An 18,464-nucleotide genomic window follows, 5' to 3' on the forward strand; every position below is an offset into this window, starting at 1 on the left:
GAGATCTATGTCGACGCGATGTGTGTGGGACCATATTTTTTCCACCTCGGAGAAGGCAGCAGAAGAGTGCCTGTGGCTGACGACGAGCCCAGTGTCTGGTGGCCGAGCTGGTCAGCCACTCATAGAAGGTGACAAAGAACGATAACCAAGCAGATGCGGAAGTAAGAGTTACGTTTCCGGATGTTGATCATTAGTCGAGCCGTCGAGCGTGGCGACGTTCTGGTGTCCTGAAATCTCCAGCCGGCAACTGCTAGCAAGGCTGTTTTAGTCTGGTAAAATTAGGCCAATGCCGACTTTGTTTATTTGTTTGTTTAACCTTTTTTTTGTGTTTCTTGCTGTTTCTTGGCCGCACTAGCCCCTCATGTTTCTCTCACCAGTCTAGAAAATGAGTCTCCTCTGGTATTGCTGTAGCTTCTCGAAAAAATCTATTTCTCACTGCACACATTTCCTCTCGTGGTGAGTGCACAACATTAATTCAGTCAATCTCACAACTAATAAGAGCAAGGTCGCTGACAAATCATAAATGCCGACTCATTCATTACTCACTTTCGGAATGTAATTGGTTGGCAGAGAGCCAGCAATGGACCAGTCTGAGGATGTTGGCTATTTTCTGGAGCAGTCAGCATTTTGCACGCCCTTTAGCTTTCATAACATGACTTACCAGCATAGTTGAACTAAAGACCTCTGATCCAAGCTGGATACAAGAAATCCGAGGGGTATTCTTTAGCTAATCCTTATGCAAAGCATTAAAAAATATATTAACGTTGTGAAAGGTCTTTAGCAGGAAAAAAAATGTGTAATGAACAAGAGCTGGAGTTCCCAGTTACTAGTGGGTTCCACTCTCAAAGTTGTAGAAGCCAAGCGCCGCTCTTCGCCGCGCCAGACAGCATACTTAAGGGCACGCGCCAACTCTCTGTCGCAGAGGACCGCGACAACGCGTCTGGGCAGCTGCAGGCGCAAGAGGTCACGCTCAGGTTGCAAGGCTGTCGTCGTCGCAGCTCATACTAGGCATCGTGCACAGACAGATACTTCTTTGTTCTTTATGCGAGGTGGATACGAGGAGGAAGTGCGATACGACGTCTAGAAATTCCTTGTCAGAGCTCCGACCTATTCTCCTGCAGCGACAGCAACGTCTTTCGCTTGACCACCGTGACAGTTGGATTTTTTTTTTAATCACTATGTAAGCCGTTTTAAACAGCAAAACAAACAACAAAGAAATCCCCCAACAAAACATACTATTTTCTGACGACTTTATGGGGGCGAACATAAAAATACAGTAATGATGCTGTGAGAAATGATTTCATAAAGTAGATAATGTGGTAATCATGTCAAACTTCAATTGGAGCCAAGAGAAAGCTGTTGAGTGATTAAACGGCCACAATTCTAAGTGATCCCTGTGCTGGACCATTTTTGAACCCGCAGAGTACTGACATCGGAGAATTTCACGACCTTCAGTCCGAAATGCTGCATCTCGACGTCCATGCTCGTAAGCACTCGACGCACCACTAAAGGAGTGAAACAACGCTTTTAGTCGTTGTTCATGCGTTTTGCTTATTTGCTAAGTGTTTGCAGAACGCTGTTGCGTAAAAACAGTGTATAATCACCTCTACAATACGATCTGGTAAGTCTGTTTTTTCTGCTACAAAACAAATATTGCTATCGTGGTTTTGTGTGTGTGTAAAAGAGAATAATTTTTTAACATATTTAACATATTGAGTCTTAACGAGTATCTGCCTTTGGTTGAATTTTTATATGAACTTGTAGAAAAGTAATAACAGTCCACTATTAAGAAAAGAGGCAACAACACTAATGAACATACAAGGGTGATAAAATAGAACTAATCTAATGATAAAAATAATGAGCAAATAAAATGAAATGATGAACAAAGAAAATGTTTCTAAAATACCATATGGCTTAAAGATGATTACCCTGCATGATATACTTACGGTAATCTAACCGCCGACTTACGACCAGATCGAGTTATGACGGACAGCTTAAGGTTAACCGATACAAGAGCGAGAGCAAAGCCATAACGTACAAAGTTAATCGTTAATAAGGTCATTGACCTTTAATGGTCCCAATTAAGTGGACGTGTGTGTCACAGCTTGTCGCATGTTAATAAACCTGAAACTCTGATCGCCTTGCAGACTAAGAAGGTCAACAGTCGCTGCATGTTCGATGTTCCATGTCACGAGCAACCACCTCCAGGCATTGCCAGCACCTGTCACGTGACTTTGCTTGGGGGACATCAGCAGTTGACGTCCGTCCACCACTCCACAAACCCACCACCACAAAGATGATGCCGTCCTTGTACAACAAGACTTACTTGTACTGCGTGGACACCGAGCTGGGCTGGGGCAACAGGACATACTTCACCTTCTTCTCCGTCTTCAACCGCCCGCCCTACACTGGCGACGTGGAGGTCGCAGTGGAGGTATTCTTTTTGCTTCTGTTCTTCCTCACCTCCACGCTGGCCAACCTTCTGCTGCTGTACACGCTGACCACCACACAGCAGTTTCGCAGCGTTATGAACTACTTCATTTGCAACCTGACCATCGCCGACATGTGCTTCACCCTCAGCTGCCCGTTTGTCGCCTACGTGCGAATGACGGGAATGTGGACGCTGGGCAACTTAGCTTGCAAAATGATTTTCTACGTGAGGTATGTCTTGGCGTCCAGGACGTGCTGGGATGATGAATGTGTCAGTTAATGAGCTAGAATGAAACGACGAAAAACAAAAATATTAGAACCACAGCTCCATTAAAAAGGGAGAGGTGGGAGGAAGAGGGAAAAGAAGACAATAATAAAGCGAGTATAAAAATACCTCAACAAGACAAAACTAGGGATTGAGCCCAAAAAGTAAGAAGTAAAGTTAAAGCATCTACAACAGAAGCGTAAGTAGAAATACTTCGATGCCAGGTCAGTTAAGAAATGCAGGACTAAGAAAACTTTGCACATGTGGCATATACATCAGAGACATTGTCATCATGGCGATGATTCTTTTAGCGGCTTCAGGGAAAATAATCCACACAAAACAGCCAAACACCAAAATACAATAGTTTTTCGGATGGATATATTTTGCAAACTATGCATCGGTTTTTGTCTCCATATTTTCGTCTGTACTTGTGATAGCGTTCATTAAAAATTTTAATCCAAACCCTCTCCCAACATGTACAGTTCATCCAGGCCGGCAGTTTGAGACAAGAAAGGCCTTGCAAGTTGTGTGCATCGTATTTATCTCTTGCCTGCTCTTATAATGTTGTTCATTAAAATGTCCCTTTCACCTTCACACGTCATACGCTAGTTCAAATGTGATCCTTCCAGACTGATAAATTTTAAATCAGGGCTGCTTACAAAATATATGCCATCTTCCTTTTCTGTCCATTCTCCCTGCGTGGACGTATATCTCTGGGACTGCTTGTCTCCCGCGTTAACTTTTAGAAGTAGGTCAATACCCCACTTCGCTTCCGGTTTAACGATAAACACGAAGAAAAGCAGACGCTGCGAGCTCTCATGATGACGGAGGTACATAAGCTTACGTTTTATGGTTTGTTGCATTTTCAGTTTATTTGTTCCAATTCTTGCAAAGTTGCGACCAACGGCTTTGCCCCCTCCTCCCAAAAATTGTAATTGGCAAACTTATTGCAAGTGTACTGTTGACTAAGAATGTGATCGCTATTCCGGATTTTAAACATACAAATGGCTCACTGAGACCTGCAGGCGGTCTGCCAAGACCAACTCTTTAACCTCTCACGAAGTTGTAGACTTTCAGGTCTTGGCAGTCCAGAGATACGTCTATACTCGTTGTGCATGTCAAGTCATACACTAACTGTCCTCATTCTCATTCTGACAGCTTTGTGTGCGGCTTCGTGACCATCTGGACTCTGAGTCTCATCAGCATAGACCGCTACACGTGCATCGTGCATGGCATTAAGTACCGCATCTCGCCCACCCTCGCCGTTGTTCTCATCATCCTGGTGTGGCTCTTCACCGTGATTACCTTCTCACCTCTGGCCATCTACTTTGTGGTCAAGGAGTGCCCTTTCGGCCAAGACACGGTGTCCATCTGCACCCTTGGCTGGCCCAAAACAGAGGGATTCCCATTCGTCATTGGTTTCACTCTGTTGGTCGTTACATCGGGATTTGTTATCCCCGTTGTTATACTGATATTCAGTCACATCTCCATTGCCATTAAATTCAGAAAGGTAAGTGTTTTTCTTTGCTTTCTTTCTTTGACGTCAACAAACCCTATATATAATCTGACCACTAAAAGACAAAAGATTTCAGATATCTACTCTTCAGTGCTGCAATCCTTCCCCCACCCCCTACGAGATTTTCTCGTGGTGACAATCTATAAACAAGTTCCTTTCAATTGAAATTAAATAAAACTAAATCCTACATAACCCATACAGGCAAGAAGCAATAACCCAATATAACATTGTATCAAAAATAAAGAAACCAAAGTGTATACATCCTGTTAGATGCGTAGGCACTAAGATATGACGACTAATAGCCAGCGGTATGATTCTTTCCCCGTTGCGCAGGTACGATCTGCTTGTTTGCAGTATGGATCTCGCAACCCGAGCACAACCACCACGACAATCGCTCCTGTCGGCAAAAGCTTGACACCGACGGTTGACCTCGTTTCTCCGGTGCCGGTGGAGAATATCACCTTGAACTTGCGTATGAGGAGGAACAAGCGTGACCTGCAGGTGGTTCATACCCTCATCTACCTTATCGTCCTCTTTTTCGTCATGTGGACGCCCATCTTCGTCGTGTTCGTGCTTCTGACCATGGACGGCGTGTCCGACTCCATGCAGGTCACGACGCACTGCTTTCTCGGGGCCATATCCGTGGCCTACCTCAACGCAATCGTCAACCCCTTGACCTACGGCCTGAGCTTGGAGACGTTGCGAGAGCAGATAAAGACCATCGTCTTCTGCAAGCGCTCCCCTGTTGTGCCAACCAGATCCGTTGTGGATGTAGCCAATGGACCTGCTGCCAGTCCGGAGGTGAACTCACGGCCACGCGAGAATAGACTGAAGTCGAGAGGGGCTGTCAGTTCGGTCACTTCATTGACATGATGCTGGTGTAAAATTGTAAACTTTTTTTCTCTTGTTCCTTCTTCTGTGAATCACATGATTGTTGGTCATGGCGATAGTTAATTTTGCACACGTCTGGTCTTCCGAGACTGGGTGTGAAAAAAGCAGCAACTGGAGGTACTGGATAATTGCGACAGAGTTTTAGCGGTAAGCTGAAAGTACACCCCTTTCTCCGACCTGACGCTTAGCTTTTGGCATCTCAATAAGCTACAAAGATTCGGAACGTGGGTCCAGATGGGTTCAAAATACAAGATTCGGGTCCAGAAAGTCAGCCAAACCTCACACCTTGGTGACGGTCCTGCTCGCAAAAGGTGGTGTAACTTTACAATGCTTCAGAATAGCATCAGAGCACAATGGCAATGAATGGGGATGCTGTGACATGTTTGAACTGTACAGTGGAATATTTAACATGATAGACAAAGGTGACAGTACATGTATGCAAGCTTTTAGAATAAGGATTTGTGATCAGGTACAAGATCTGACATGGGCCTATAAATGTATTCCATGAGCTGTGGTTTTCAGTCTATTTTGTTATTGTTTTGACTTTTGTATTTTGATGGTTGTTGTGATTCCTTCGTCTAAGAATGGAAGACAAACAGGGGAGAGGAGAGAAATTTTTTCTTGAATCAAGCTCTGAATAATAACACAGGTATGAGTAACTATGTCCTTTCCCTTAAGGTATTTAAAAGAAAGTGACAATGATGGCAAGAAAGGAGCCTCTTCTCTGGCAAATCATCTCTCCATTATTCTCTAGAAGTGAATCCAGGTAGCTAACCTGCTGCTTGTCTTTAGATAGTGATCCATGTTGCAGGACTGTCCTGACATTTTATTTTTCACCAAGAGCAATGTTCAGCTCTCTTCTATCTTGATTTACACAGATCTAAGCAATGCAGTCAAAAGGAACACTTTCAAAGCATTTTTACACACCTCTTTTTAACAAAGTAAAAAAAAAGCCAAGAGAAAAGTCAGTTTTAAAACTTTACTTTTACTAAACTCTTACCAGTAATAGAAAGAAAACTGATAAGTGTTCATGGATATTAATGTCACACAAATCTTGTTACAGCTGTGAAACCAAAACAAAAGTGCACTTACTATAGATGGGAGAAAAACCCAGAAGACAAATAAGGCCAGGCAATTTCTGAAATAAGAATGGAAGAAAATGAGAAGTTCATTCCCCTGTGTTTAAAACGTGTGATGGTTGACACAGGAACACAATGAGTCATTCATATATGGAATGACCTGTAATGATGATGAGTGGACGGCATTTGTTTCCTTTTTCTTTTAAAATAATGATTACATCTCCTGTTCTATGCAATAGCTGACTTGAATGACAATATTTCATTAAGTTTAGCATGAAGTTATCACCTTTTTCTTAATTAATGATGTACATTTTTGACATAATGTTGGGGGCATCTACCAAAAACATTATCTAATGTTTATCTTTACACAGTTTTCGGTGACATCTAACATAAACACTGATTGGCAACAGAATTAGAGTGTGGAGGAGTCCAACAGCATTTCTTAAAGATTTGATACACTTCTTTTTTGGCTGAATGCAGGGCAATAGTTATGACACAGAGGTAAGGTTACTACAGGATTAGCTTTGGATCAAAAGTGCTGAATGGAAACAAACACAGACCAAAGATAGGGCCTGATGATCTTAAAGTCCATTTCATGCAAAATGATTTACACCTGTGGCTACAGAGGGCTTGCTAGAGCTGGAGGTATTGAGTGGTAGTAAAGGAAATCTTGGAAGTACAAATGTAATACAAAGAGCAACTTACTGACTGCTGACCAACAACTTTGTGGTTTCCAATGAATAAAAATCCATGCCATAGGATGTAGCCTAGGTACCCATGACAGTTCAAACGTGAAAACCATGCTGATAGAAACTACCAGGGTCTGAAAGAACTATATGCAGCTGTCAAAACACTTCAAAATAATAGCTATAAAGGACAGAGGACCTAATGGATTCATGATTCGCCAGTGATGCACCACTGAGAAAAAAGGGCCAAGAAGACTGTCACTATTCTAATTGAAGCATTCTGCCCGTTAATAACCCTTATTTTTAAAAAAAATCAGTTTCTCAGTTTGCTGATTGTACTCCATACACAAAAGAAAAGCTAATGCTAACTGTCATACACAGATCCTTTTGCTTTGAATAATTATAGAATTACATATGGACATTTAACTGGCCACTGAGACTATAGATACCTACAAAAAACATGTTAAACTGGTGTAAGGATGCTATACTTTCAATCCTTTTAGAATTCTCAGAAACCCATCGACAAAGAAAACTTGAGCTGTGACATATGTAGCCTACATTCCTGTAGTCAGAATTCTAGGCGGACTTGTGATGTCTAGCAGTTGCTATTTTAGGTGATCTCAGATAACCGAATGCATGGTTAATTGAAGACCAGATAATCAAAGTTTCACTGTACTTAATATTCCTATCAAAGGAAAACAGTGTGGTGAAAGAAAATTTCATATTTGAAACATCTCTTTTGCTGGAAAGTTGTTAACCATTGGACAGTGATGACAAAGGCAAAACTCATACCACTTCACCTAGTCCAGCAGGCCACGGTGAAAATCCACAGCCTTAGAAAATGCTTGTTTAATCAAGTTTTTACTTTTGTAGCATTCTCTCCACTCCCAACTTTTATGTTTCGTGTCCATTTCCTGCACAACAACCCACCCCTTTGTGACAAAGCTAGTGATCACCAAAAGTCTCAAGAATCTCTGAAGTCATCCCACTGGATCCAGAAATGAAGTTAGGAAATGCAGGTTTTGTGAATCTGTCATGATCTGCCATTCAACTGACAAGGTAGCCTGGTTGTAGCATAAGAGGACTGTGACAATACTCCATCACTAAATGATGCACAAGAGTGCAGCAGTGGCCCAAGTGTTGTTAGGCTGAAAAAGTGTTCATTCTGACCTCATTTGATAAAAATAGATTGCAGTTCTGCTTAGCTGCTCCAACATCAAAAGAAGGCAGGTTATGCAACTGTACACAGCATTTTGTAAAGTCACATTTAAATTAGTAAATATGATGTCAGAAACATAGTTTTCAGTCTGGTTTTTTTTCTTTGGAAAAATTGCTAGAACTATTCTTTTGCTGCCAATTTAGGGTTAGTGCAGTTTTGTTGACAGTTAACACAACACTTGTCAGGATGAAGCAAACTGATTTCATGCCAGTTGCTGGACTGTTCTTACTACAATGCTACCACATCTAACAGTTCTGTGGCCTCCTCACTCAAAGAAAAAAATGAGAGCTTTGGTTTTCCTATTCTACATAGGGCTTTAAATACGTCAGAATCTCAGCTCTACCCAGAAAACTGAAACCAAAAGTGAATCAGTTTCATTCGCATATATTTGGCAGAAAACATCATTAGCTTAACTCTTGTTTTGAATCACACCACCACTTTAATAATTTGCCCAATGTGTTTAAAATTTTTTAAAAGTCACAATATTAAAATTTAAAAAAATTAAGACTCATTCTATACCGGTAAATTATTTACCAGTTTTCTGAAGTTTGTACTTGCAATGTAGTCTGTCAGAAACCATCACAACTTTTCAACTTGCCAGGCGTGCAAGGGACAAGTTGTTAAGGACAAGTGCACATACATGCCATATATTTGCATGCAAGTGTAGGGTGCATGAAATTAATTACATTAAAAAAAAAGTTTATTTGTTTGTACAATCCACAGAGAAGAAATATGATAAAAGAGGTGAACAAATGCATTTTATGTACAGTGAAATCAATTCAACTGTCTCCCTTTTCTTGCACCAAAGCACATACTGGGATACTGGTCCTTCCCTATTACACACAGAAAGTGACTTTATTCACCACATTGCACTCTGTGCACAACAAAAACAGTCACTTGTGGCAAGCCATAAGGAACATGGCACATTCATAAGACTTCTGCAAAATATTGAAAGTCTTCACGCCCATACACAATTGCCCTTGTTTAACCAAGACCCAAGTTATGCTGCTTCTCTGTGATGCTGAAAGCCAATGCAGGCTTCCAATAAAAGTGCCATCAAGTGGAGATTTATCTGCCCTTTTGGCAGATATTGTTGTATGGGAATGTGTAGAACTTGTGTCCGACTTAGAGTACAATCTTTCATATCACAAAATTAGGGTTTTTTGCCATTTTAACCAAGTTATTTATTTTTAAAATTTAATAACTAGTTTAAAATTTTCAGCTCTCTTAGCTGGTATAAAAATTTATTTGTATATTTTACAGCAAGTTTAATGATCAGTGGATGTGGGAAAATTTTTTAAATTTGAGATCACTATATATAAGAAAATCCGCATTTCCGCTCTAAATTGCTGCTTTAAGTAATTAGAAAATAGTTTTTAAGGTGGGAAGATGTGGGGATGGCGAATAAGTTTATGAGATGCTGAAGAATTGCTAAAAAGTTGCATCTGTCCATGAACCATCAGCATGATTAAGTGCTTAATGATTGATGACACTAATAGAACTGAAAATAATTTTAAAAATCATATCAAAATCTTATAAAGTGGAGAGAAAAGGAAAATATCTTATCACTGGTTTTGTGCAAGTTATTTTTTGGAGGAGGATGAGTGGGCGGGCATCTAATCTATCATCTAAAAAGAAACAAATGCTATCAACCTGTTGCTTAGGTTTCTGGTAGGTGGGCTCTCAACATCACAGATAAGAACATAAGAAAATGAAGATTACCAAAGTCTCCAAACATGGAATGGGACTTTGAATGTTGGATGCAGAATGACTGACTGCAAAGACAGACTAGGTAAACCTTTGTTATGCATCTATGCTTCACTTTGTCTGGTGTCATGAACAATGCTACATTTAATGTAGCTGACAACTGTAATATAAACAAAAAAACAAAAAAATGAGACTTAACAGAAAATTTAGCACCTGATCATCTAGGACTATGCAGCACACAGTTACTTGTTTGCATTGACTGTGACATGCCTAAAGCAGGATCAGAACTTATTCAGCCTGCTTAAAGAAAAACTAGGGTTTTTATTTATCATTTGAGTGTTATAAACTGAACTTGTATGAGTAGCATTTCATATGTATGTTCCTACGCTGCAGTCAAAAATTTTCTTACAGCAGATTTTTCATTGTCATCTTGCTTACTCTTCAGAGTAATTAAAGATTTTGCATTACTGACACTTGACACTTTGTGTTTACATGCCCATTTATACTACTTTACCTGCAACCTGCCCAGTACACTGTGGTCACCATTTGGTGTAAATGCAATAGATGACCAGCTTTAAAGTGTAAACTGTTTTACTACAACTTCACCACCCACCCCACCCACAAAAATAGGAAAAAAAAAACAAAAAGAAAAAAAAGGGACTGACATTCTGCCTTATGGTCTGCTTGGAAGCTGAAATGGACCTCATAACCAGATCAAATTCATTTAGAATCAGCATCTCCAACACTTACATGAAGCTGGGGAAAGAGGAAGAGGGAAAGTTGCCACAGAAAACTAAGAAAATGATATGCACTCCTTGGGGTACTTTGAGTCATTACAGACAAGTTTTGTTACTTTCTTCAGAGACAATCCAATTACAATTGCACATGCAGTAAGCAAGCAAACCACCTGTAATCACGTCTGGGGTTAAATACATGCTTCATCCCTCCAACAGCAATCTCAATGCACACAAAGTCCACTCGTACTCAGATTTCTTTTTTTCCTTGGCAAAGTTCTTGTAGTCTCCTTTATCACAGTTTTCCAACTACTGATTGGTTGGATGCTAACATTTCTTCATGGTCTATTTAAAAAAAAAAAATTATGTCTACATATCTGTGAGTATCGACCAACACCTAATTGATAGCTATCAATGCCTACCTACTCCCAAAATCCAAATTTCACTTCATGTTTCAGTCACCAAATCACAGATTATTACTCCTTTCATCTTAGTGTTGTGCTTGTTAACATTAAAGTCCTACCTACTAGAATGCAAGAAAATAAAATGGAAGTATTATCATATTCACCCTAGGATTTTGCAAAAATTTAAAAATATTTAAGTCAGCTACAGCCAGCACTGAGACATTTACAATGGTCAAATTGAAATGTCAACAGAACAACTCATTGTTAATGAACCTCCTAAACAAAACAATTGGTGCAATTCAAGACAGATTATAACAAAGACATAACTTGGACTTTCAGACAAAATAATTGTGTAGATTCTGGTCAAGAATACATAATCTCAACAATGAAAAATATAGTCTCCAATGTTTAGCAATGCCATGGTCTCCGAAAGCAGGAGTGTTTGACTGCCACTTTCACAGCTGGTTTGTTCAGTGTATTTTCTACTAACCTTAACAACATGACCTGCTCCTCTTGTACCCTTATTTCTAGGCCTGCCATCATACCCTCAGTTTTTCTGTCTGCATTCCCTCTGTTAGCCCAGCCCTATAGATTCTTGAACAGTCCTTACTAAATCTGAAGATAGATTCTCACACTTCTACAGGTCAAAGGAAGTAATTAAAAAGTGCAGATGTGCTCAGCTTTCAATAAATTCTGGAAGGTATGCTTTGCACCATCAAGCATGCACCGTTGACAGTCCACCAGTACAGTCTCAAATGGCCCATATCAGCTCCACAGAAGCTTATGCACTTTTTGTTTGTTGTTGTACAGAATCAAAGTCCAAGCATTGAAGCTGAGGTAAGAGGAAAAGAATTATTTATGTAAGCTGATAAACGCTGACTGCCTTCCACCACACCCATGGCGGCAACTTGATTTCTCAAAAATGGGGAGAAGAAAAAGCCCAACACATTTAACAACCATATCCTGATCGGCCATTTCATCCCTGAGTGATCTCCCCTGCACAGCTAAACCTTATAGCTACTGGTCTGGCAGAACGATCAGATGTATGCAAGCATGCATGAGTGCTAGTGTATGAATGCATGTACGAGACACATATAGGTGGCTATATTCATGATCTGGCAAAGACACGTACGCTTACATTTTCATCCCAGTGTACAAGTGACGACGCTACTGAATCAGACACCAGCATTTGTACGTAATTAACCACTGTTGCACCACTTTGAAAATTCTCACCAACCTCACCTCTTTTCTTTTCAAAAAAAGAAAAGGAAAAAAAAAAAGGAATCATCACAAAACAGGCTGCTAGCCCATGATTAGGTATGGCAAAAGGCTTGTCTTTGTTATTCTCCTTCTGTCAACACATTTTATACAAACATAATAAAGGCTAAACACTGTTTTTTTTTTATTCCCCCTATTGTCCATGGTCAGTGACTTTCAATTTGCTCCAGATCAAGGTCAGTGAGAGGGAAAAACCCACCCCCGTCATCCCCTCTCAGGTCTCTATGGCAACTACAATTGCTCTCCTCCTCATCACACTCTTCCTCCTCTTCTTCCCCAAGCAACTTGACTGGCTCCCGGATGTCAATGCCGCTAGACACTTCGCTGTTTGGTGGGGTGGCAGGAAGGTGCAGGCATGCTGCAACTTCCATGTCTAATGTTCCATGAAGTGCTGCATGGTCAGAGGCCTGAGGGGTGGCAGGAAGATCGGTGTCCTGTGGAGAGCTGGCTATTGGCATGAGGCCTCCAACACACATGTAATCCATGTCTGATCGCCACCGGGGACTCTGGCAACACAAGCAAAATGAATTCATTTAGGAAAAAAATCCGTATACCCCTATTTTTTTGACAATAACAGTTCTGCTGTGTTCAAAAATAGCATATTTTATGACTATCATCTTATGAGGATTCAGTTAAGCTTTGAGATGAAAGAGTGCAGATCAGTTAAATCCCACCCCCCACCATCCCCCCAAAAAACGCCAAAGAAACTCATGAATTTCTATCTACACATAGTTTAATGGGATCAGCCTTCAGATAAGGAAAAAAGTACTATTTTAAATAATATGCCGATACAGCGAGGAAAGAAAAGATCTTCAGATTCCTGCAGTGTCTGAAGGACACTTTGTTAGGGTCTTTGGATGTACTGAGTGTTTTAAAGAAGAGGATGAATAACTGTAAACTGATCAGCCCAAATGTATAAAATGGTGAGATGTGTAATTAGAAACAAAAAGGAAAGAGGGAAGGAAGGTGGAAGATGCTCAAAATTCTTGGAAAGTATTTGAAACAAGTAACCACTCCAAAAGTATGTGAACACTTGAGAAGGCTAGATTGCACTCACAGAACAAAGCTGAATCTGGGTTGTCATGCACAAACAGCCTTTTGTAGCGGATGTGTAAATCCAGCAAGTGCGATCATTCCCAGATTTGTCAAAAATGTCCCTAGATAATATTCTTCCTTTATCCCTTCCTTTCCATCTGTAATCCTAGTCTCTTATCTGAATTCCTGCATGTATTTCTTTACAAAGACATCTCTTTGTGCAGAGACAGCTAATAAAAAAAATCTTTTGTGGGCTGCACATATTTGATGAGAGTGACTTGTGGAAAACGCACACACAAATTTAGGCAGGATGTGGGGGGAGGGAGATGCACTGGGCTTCATGGTTTGCTCAAGGAAAAGTGCTCATTTATGTGCTTTCATGTACACGCATATATGTACATGAGCATTTATAAGTATGCACACTATTAGATGTTGTTAGAGTTTGATCCTATTCAGAGTCAAGCCATACTGCATTAATTAGTACCTGGATATCCTGGGCCGGGGTAATCTGTGATGTGGTATTTCCAGGGTATGCAGTCTGCAACATAAATAAATATAAAAAAATATACACACATTGTATTGTCAGTGTAACTACACCTTTACCAAAGAGCCTGGAAACATAACTAATCAATCACTTCAAATCAAAGACTCTCAAGTGACGCATGATGGTACAAAACTTGTGGAACAAGTCTGAAAATGCAAGCAATAAATCACATGCAATTAATAAATGACAACATGACAAAGTCCAGAGGCTGTAGTTATAAATCATGAGTAGTTTCTCCAGGGCAAAATTGGGAACGCAAGGAGAAAATGTCTTATTTCTGAAATTAAAAAGCAGTTTGAGACCCACAGACACTACTTCATGTATCTTGACACCAAACCAGATTTGCCACTGCAATATCACTATGGTTCTAGGGATAAAACATCTACAAGGTCTGGACACTGCTTATAATTTCAGAAACAAGACGCTTGTCCTTGAATTCTACATGCTGCTCCATGGCAGTGATTTGCCTTTGTTTTGTAACTTTTGCCCCAGGGGGGGCAGCAGCTACTCCAGTTTTTGAAGCATAATGTATCATGGACATCCTTTCTTTCAACAGTTAAAAATCTTGTTTTGAAATTAAACATGATATTATGTTTTTTTCTACTGTATTTATTAAAGTTGGCTCTTATAATTAATGGTTAGTTAATGCTAGGGAGATTAATTAAGAAATTCAATTACTTCAAAAATTTAGCTACAGTTTAACAGTACTAAAGGCAGCAGACACTGTTGCTGTTTTATGTGGCAATTTTTAAGACTAAGGCAAAGTTCCTCAGCAAGTTTTGTTACTAGATATTTTTCATATCATTTTAGAACATAATCATATTTTTGGTTTTAAGAGCAACTTGAAGGAGCTACAAATTATCTTTTTGGTACCAAACAAATGACTACAAAATAAGTGATCTGTCATGAGGCAGCTGTAATGCTAATCACTCAAGACTTCATGTTTTGACTAAAAAACAAACCCACATACTGATCAGTTGTCATTATATATAATTTTGAATTTTCAGTTGTGAATGTGAGGGACAAGTATGATTACACCATTGAAAGGTAATCACAAAAGAGTTTTATAATCATTGTATCTAATTTGCTGATTTTTTCTTTAAAAGTTGGTATATGCAAATTTGAAATGTTTTGAATGTCAATTAGGAGAGGATGAGTAATTTGAATTGCAATATCTTTAAGCGCAGAAAGGGAATAAAAACAAAAAATTGAAAATGAGCAATGCACAGATAGAAATGTAACACATTTAGTGCATTTACTAAAGTGTCGCTGTAATCTTGGTGCATTGCAAAACCACTCAATCTGCAATGGAAAGATTACTATTTATTGATTGAAGACTAGAAGGAACTAGTGGGTGGTGGAAGGTGGGGACCGAAAACTGACGTGAATATAAACCAATGAACTGAAACGCCCTAACAACTGCATTGGATACATCAAACATCCTCTCCCTCCACACCAACCCACATTTCCATAAAGGTGTTTCTGTAGCAGTTACAGAAGAATGATGGGTCAGGTGTGTTGCAAGGGTGGGGTTGGGAGGACAGCAAAGGTGGGGGCAGTAAACTTTTCCTCCTGCACACAAGAATGCACATCTGCACTGTTAGGCTGATGACTCATGCCTGTCGAGGAAGCCGGAAGCCGCTAAGCCTAAGCACAAGAGCACTCATTCCAAGTGACACAAGGTCCCCTACCCCCACAACCCCACGAATCCCCACTCTTCTACCCCTCCCACCTGACACATGTGCAGGCTTTTTCTGTGGCTCCTACAGTTGGCAAAGACAGTTGTCCGCACGGGCGCGCGTGTATGTGGCAATGTTTTACGGTCAGCAAATATTGTTAGGGTTAGGGTTACAACCGTTGGTCGGGCCAATACTTCTCGTAGGTTTGCAGCCCAGACGTTAGAGAAACGGCAGCGATGAGTGATGGGATCAACGTCCTCCGCTAGTAGTTCAGTCGGCAGAGCGGACTTGCAATTGTCGGTACCCGTTTAGTGGGCGTAGCGTCGTCCAGACTGGTGCACATCACCCATGCCTGTAAGTTCTAGAGACCGTGCCGTGTGGAGTGTTTCTGGCACAAAAGCTGTAAATCAAAAGGATCATGTGATAGCCATTAACGTCCTGTCCCAAGCAGTCGTAAACAGCAGATCCTGTTATGCTTCCTGCGCTCTGCCAGACCCCTCCCTCCCAAAACTCCTGCTGCCCGTTTCTGTAGCGCCGTCATGTGTGACCGGGCAAAACGTTTCGCTCGATAACTCTGCGGATTCGCCAGACTGAGTGAACTGTCGTAAAGCAATCAACAAGTCGCATTCTCAACAGGACATCATGCGTGAGCCACAACACGAGAAAGGGGGAAAATGCAAGTGCTCTAGAACAGAACCTTGACCAGTCAGCAATCCTCACACACCAAGGACAGCAGAGTTTATAAGTGCGTGTGTGCGCGTGTTTTGAAGGGAGGAGTTAATGAAACAAATACCAAGCATAACAAAGAAAACTCTTGTTTCGATCAGCTTGGGTTGCCACGACAGACGACATATGAATGCGCACCTTGTGCTGAGAATACGCTGGCGGGGTCTCCCAGCTACCTGGCTATTTCAGTCCCCGCCCACAATTATTTGGGATCAATGGGTATGCCAGCAAACACGTGCATTCACCGTGAGGTCGGGCGTTGCTCCCCAGACGGCGTTGCCATGCGCAACACTTTCCATGCACGCGGGGAATGCATCTGCCGGTTCCACAACCGTTCAATTTATAGACTTTCTCTTTCTCACCATAGTCTTGCCACCTCTCGCTTCTCACGTTGACGCTGCATAAGAATGCGCGTGCGTACACACACAAACACACTGCGCAAACCCTTTGTCTACAGCGGAACAATCCGGTCTCTGTTGAGGGCTGTGTTGATCGACGAGCTTTCCTGCGACTAGAGCATTAACGCGTGACACAAAATTCATATCCTAGCTGATTTAATCCTCCGGCAACTACTCCACCTCTTCCTCCGATCCCATGCATGGCGTTTAGAGACAAGGGAGCTGTTTTCATCCACGTTTTGCCAGCTTTCGTCTCGGGAGACCCACCGAGCTAGCGCGCGTCTTCTACGCAAAGATGTGGCGGAAGTGGTGGCCTTTCCATCAGTATGCTATCCTCGTCTGGAAGAGAGGAAGGAGAAGCAGGGGAGTGGAAATGGTGGACTGGGAGGAATATGTATGTGCGTGGTGGTGGTGGTGGTAGTGGAGGGAAAAGGCTGGTTCCAGGATTCAGATACATCACGCCGTGTTGATACTTTAGCCGTCACAGCTGTTTCAATTTTGGAATGGGAACAGGGCCATTTACAGCTCTTCACCCTTACGAACTTATCAACCGGGTCCCTGTCAACATTTTACAACGGGAAGTTCGCCATGACCCTCCCCCTAAAAACATACCATCTGTTTGGAGCTCCCAAAAGTAAAACTAAACAAAATACTGTCATATCTTAGCCACCCACACAGCCACACTCGCACAACGACTGACAGGCACTCCATGTTACGTGTTAGGGATAAAATATCTAGCTTCCATTGCCGGTCCTGTTCAAGAGTGTTATCGCAGTTGGCAAGGACTTGACAAGCACTCTTCGTGGCGACCAGTTGTTTCCATCTGCGGTCAGAGGTTAGCATTTGGAAATAGTGTTGTAGCGAGTGACAGTGATAATGCTGACCGCTTTTAACCTCGCAGCCCTGTACAGATGACCCTAATGACCTTTGTTGAAAGCCAGTATCTTGATAGCAGTCATGACTAAGGTGACCAGACGTCCCGCATTTGGCGGGACAGTCCCGCTTTTGACCTCGTGTCCCGCCTGAATATCGGGCGGGACGCCCAATGTCCCGCTTTCTGGCTTTCTGGCAAGTCTATCAAATGTCCCGATTGTCTTTAAAAATCACTTTTTTCGGCGTTTTTTGACGGTGACGACACCATCATCGGCACGTGTCCCGCTTTCGCCCCCGAAACGTCTGGTCACCTTAGTCATGACCATTCCCATCAAACAAGCTTTATCCGCCGAACTACAAAGACTAAATGTTAACAAGCTCTCGATGAGGTTGTGGTATATCGCAGTGGTCGCTGACCACAACATTCCCCAGTTGTCTCAGCAGGAACATGCGATCACGTGATTCCTAAAAGCGATGTTGGTGTTTTTATAAAAGGATAACTTGCCGTCTAGCATTGTGCCGAACTACCTCAAACCATGCATCTGTTCTACGTTATGTTGCTAATTACCATAGACATAAAGACAAGTTGATGTTTCCTTCTGTCATGAACCAGTTCCTTAGAACAATTGAGAATCGGAAAGCTTTCCTGAAACCACAAATGTCTTAACCTGAAGGAAATAGTTCGCCAATAAGTTGTCAGTTCTCGTCATCGGTCTACCTTGAACTCATTATTACAATCTGTCACAAGTTTGTCTGGTTCCCCCTCCCCCTCACTCCCCTCCTTTTCACCCTGAACCGCCAAGTGCATAGGGGTTGAACCTCTGAGAAACAGAAAACATTGAAGATCTGGTCAATCAAGTTTAGCCAGTGATGAGATCAAGATATTTGTGGCAATAAAGGACACGGTACAAATGGAACTAGCACAAACTGATCATTGCAGCTTAGGGTGGAGTGAGAGGTCGGGTCGGTTGTTTTACCTATGAAATCACGATCACGAGCT

The 18,464-nt window shown here is 41.5% G+C and overlaps 2 protein-coding genes across 10 annotated transcripts in view; one reads left to right on the forward strand and one right to left on the reverse strand.

The window, feature by feature from the left end:
- Window positions 1–174: 174 nt before the first annotated feature.
- LOC112563585 (free fatty acid receptor 4-like) lies at window positions 175–5,611 on the forward strand. Of its 2 annotated transcripts, none has more exons than XM_025237678.1 (5): window positions 175–272; window positions 923–1,621; window positions 2,148–2,661; window positions 3,854–4,205; window positions 4,545–5,611. In XM_025237678.1, the coding sequence occupies exons 3-5, from the start codon at window positions 2,186–2,188 to the stop codon at window positions 5,082–5,084; spliced, it is 1,368 nt and encodes a 455-aa protein (XP_025093463.1). In that variant the 5' UTR covers window positions 175–272; window positions 923–1,621; window positions 2,148–2,185; the 3' UTR covers window positions 5,085–5,611. The 2 variants fall into 2 exon arrangements, with proteins under 2 accessions (XP_025093463.1, XP_025093464.1); XM_025237679.1 differs by having other exon boundaries at window positions 210–272; window positions 849–1,621.
- A 456-nt stretch (window positions 5,612–6,067) lies between these two features.
- LOC112563584 (protein FAM53A-like) overlaps window positions 6,068–18,464 on the reverse strand; it is a 52,818-nt gene continuing 40,421 nt past the window's right edge. For all 8 annotated transcript variants that reach the window (XM_025237677.1, XM_025237669.1, XM_025237675.1 and 5 more), the window contains 2 exons: window positions 13,729–13,782; window positions 6,068–12,715 (listed from right to left, as the gene is read on the reverse strand). In XM_025237677.1, coding sequence (XP_025093462.1) covers window positions 12,356–12,715; window positions 13,729–13,782 — 414 coding nt within the window. In that variant the 3' untranslated portion in view covers window positions 6,068–12,355. The remainder of the gene's footprint in view (window positions 12,716–13,728; window positions 13,783–18,464) is intronic.

This window comes from Pomacea canaliculata, linkage group LG5, assembly GCF_003073045.1.
Source record: "Pomacea canaliculata isolate SZHN2017 linkage group LG5, ASM307304v1, whole genome shotgun sequence".
Lineage (NCBI taxonomy): Eukaryota > Metazoa > Mollusca > Gastropoda > Architaenioglossa > Ampullariidae > Pomacea > Pomacea canaliculata.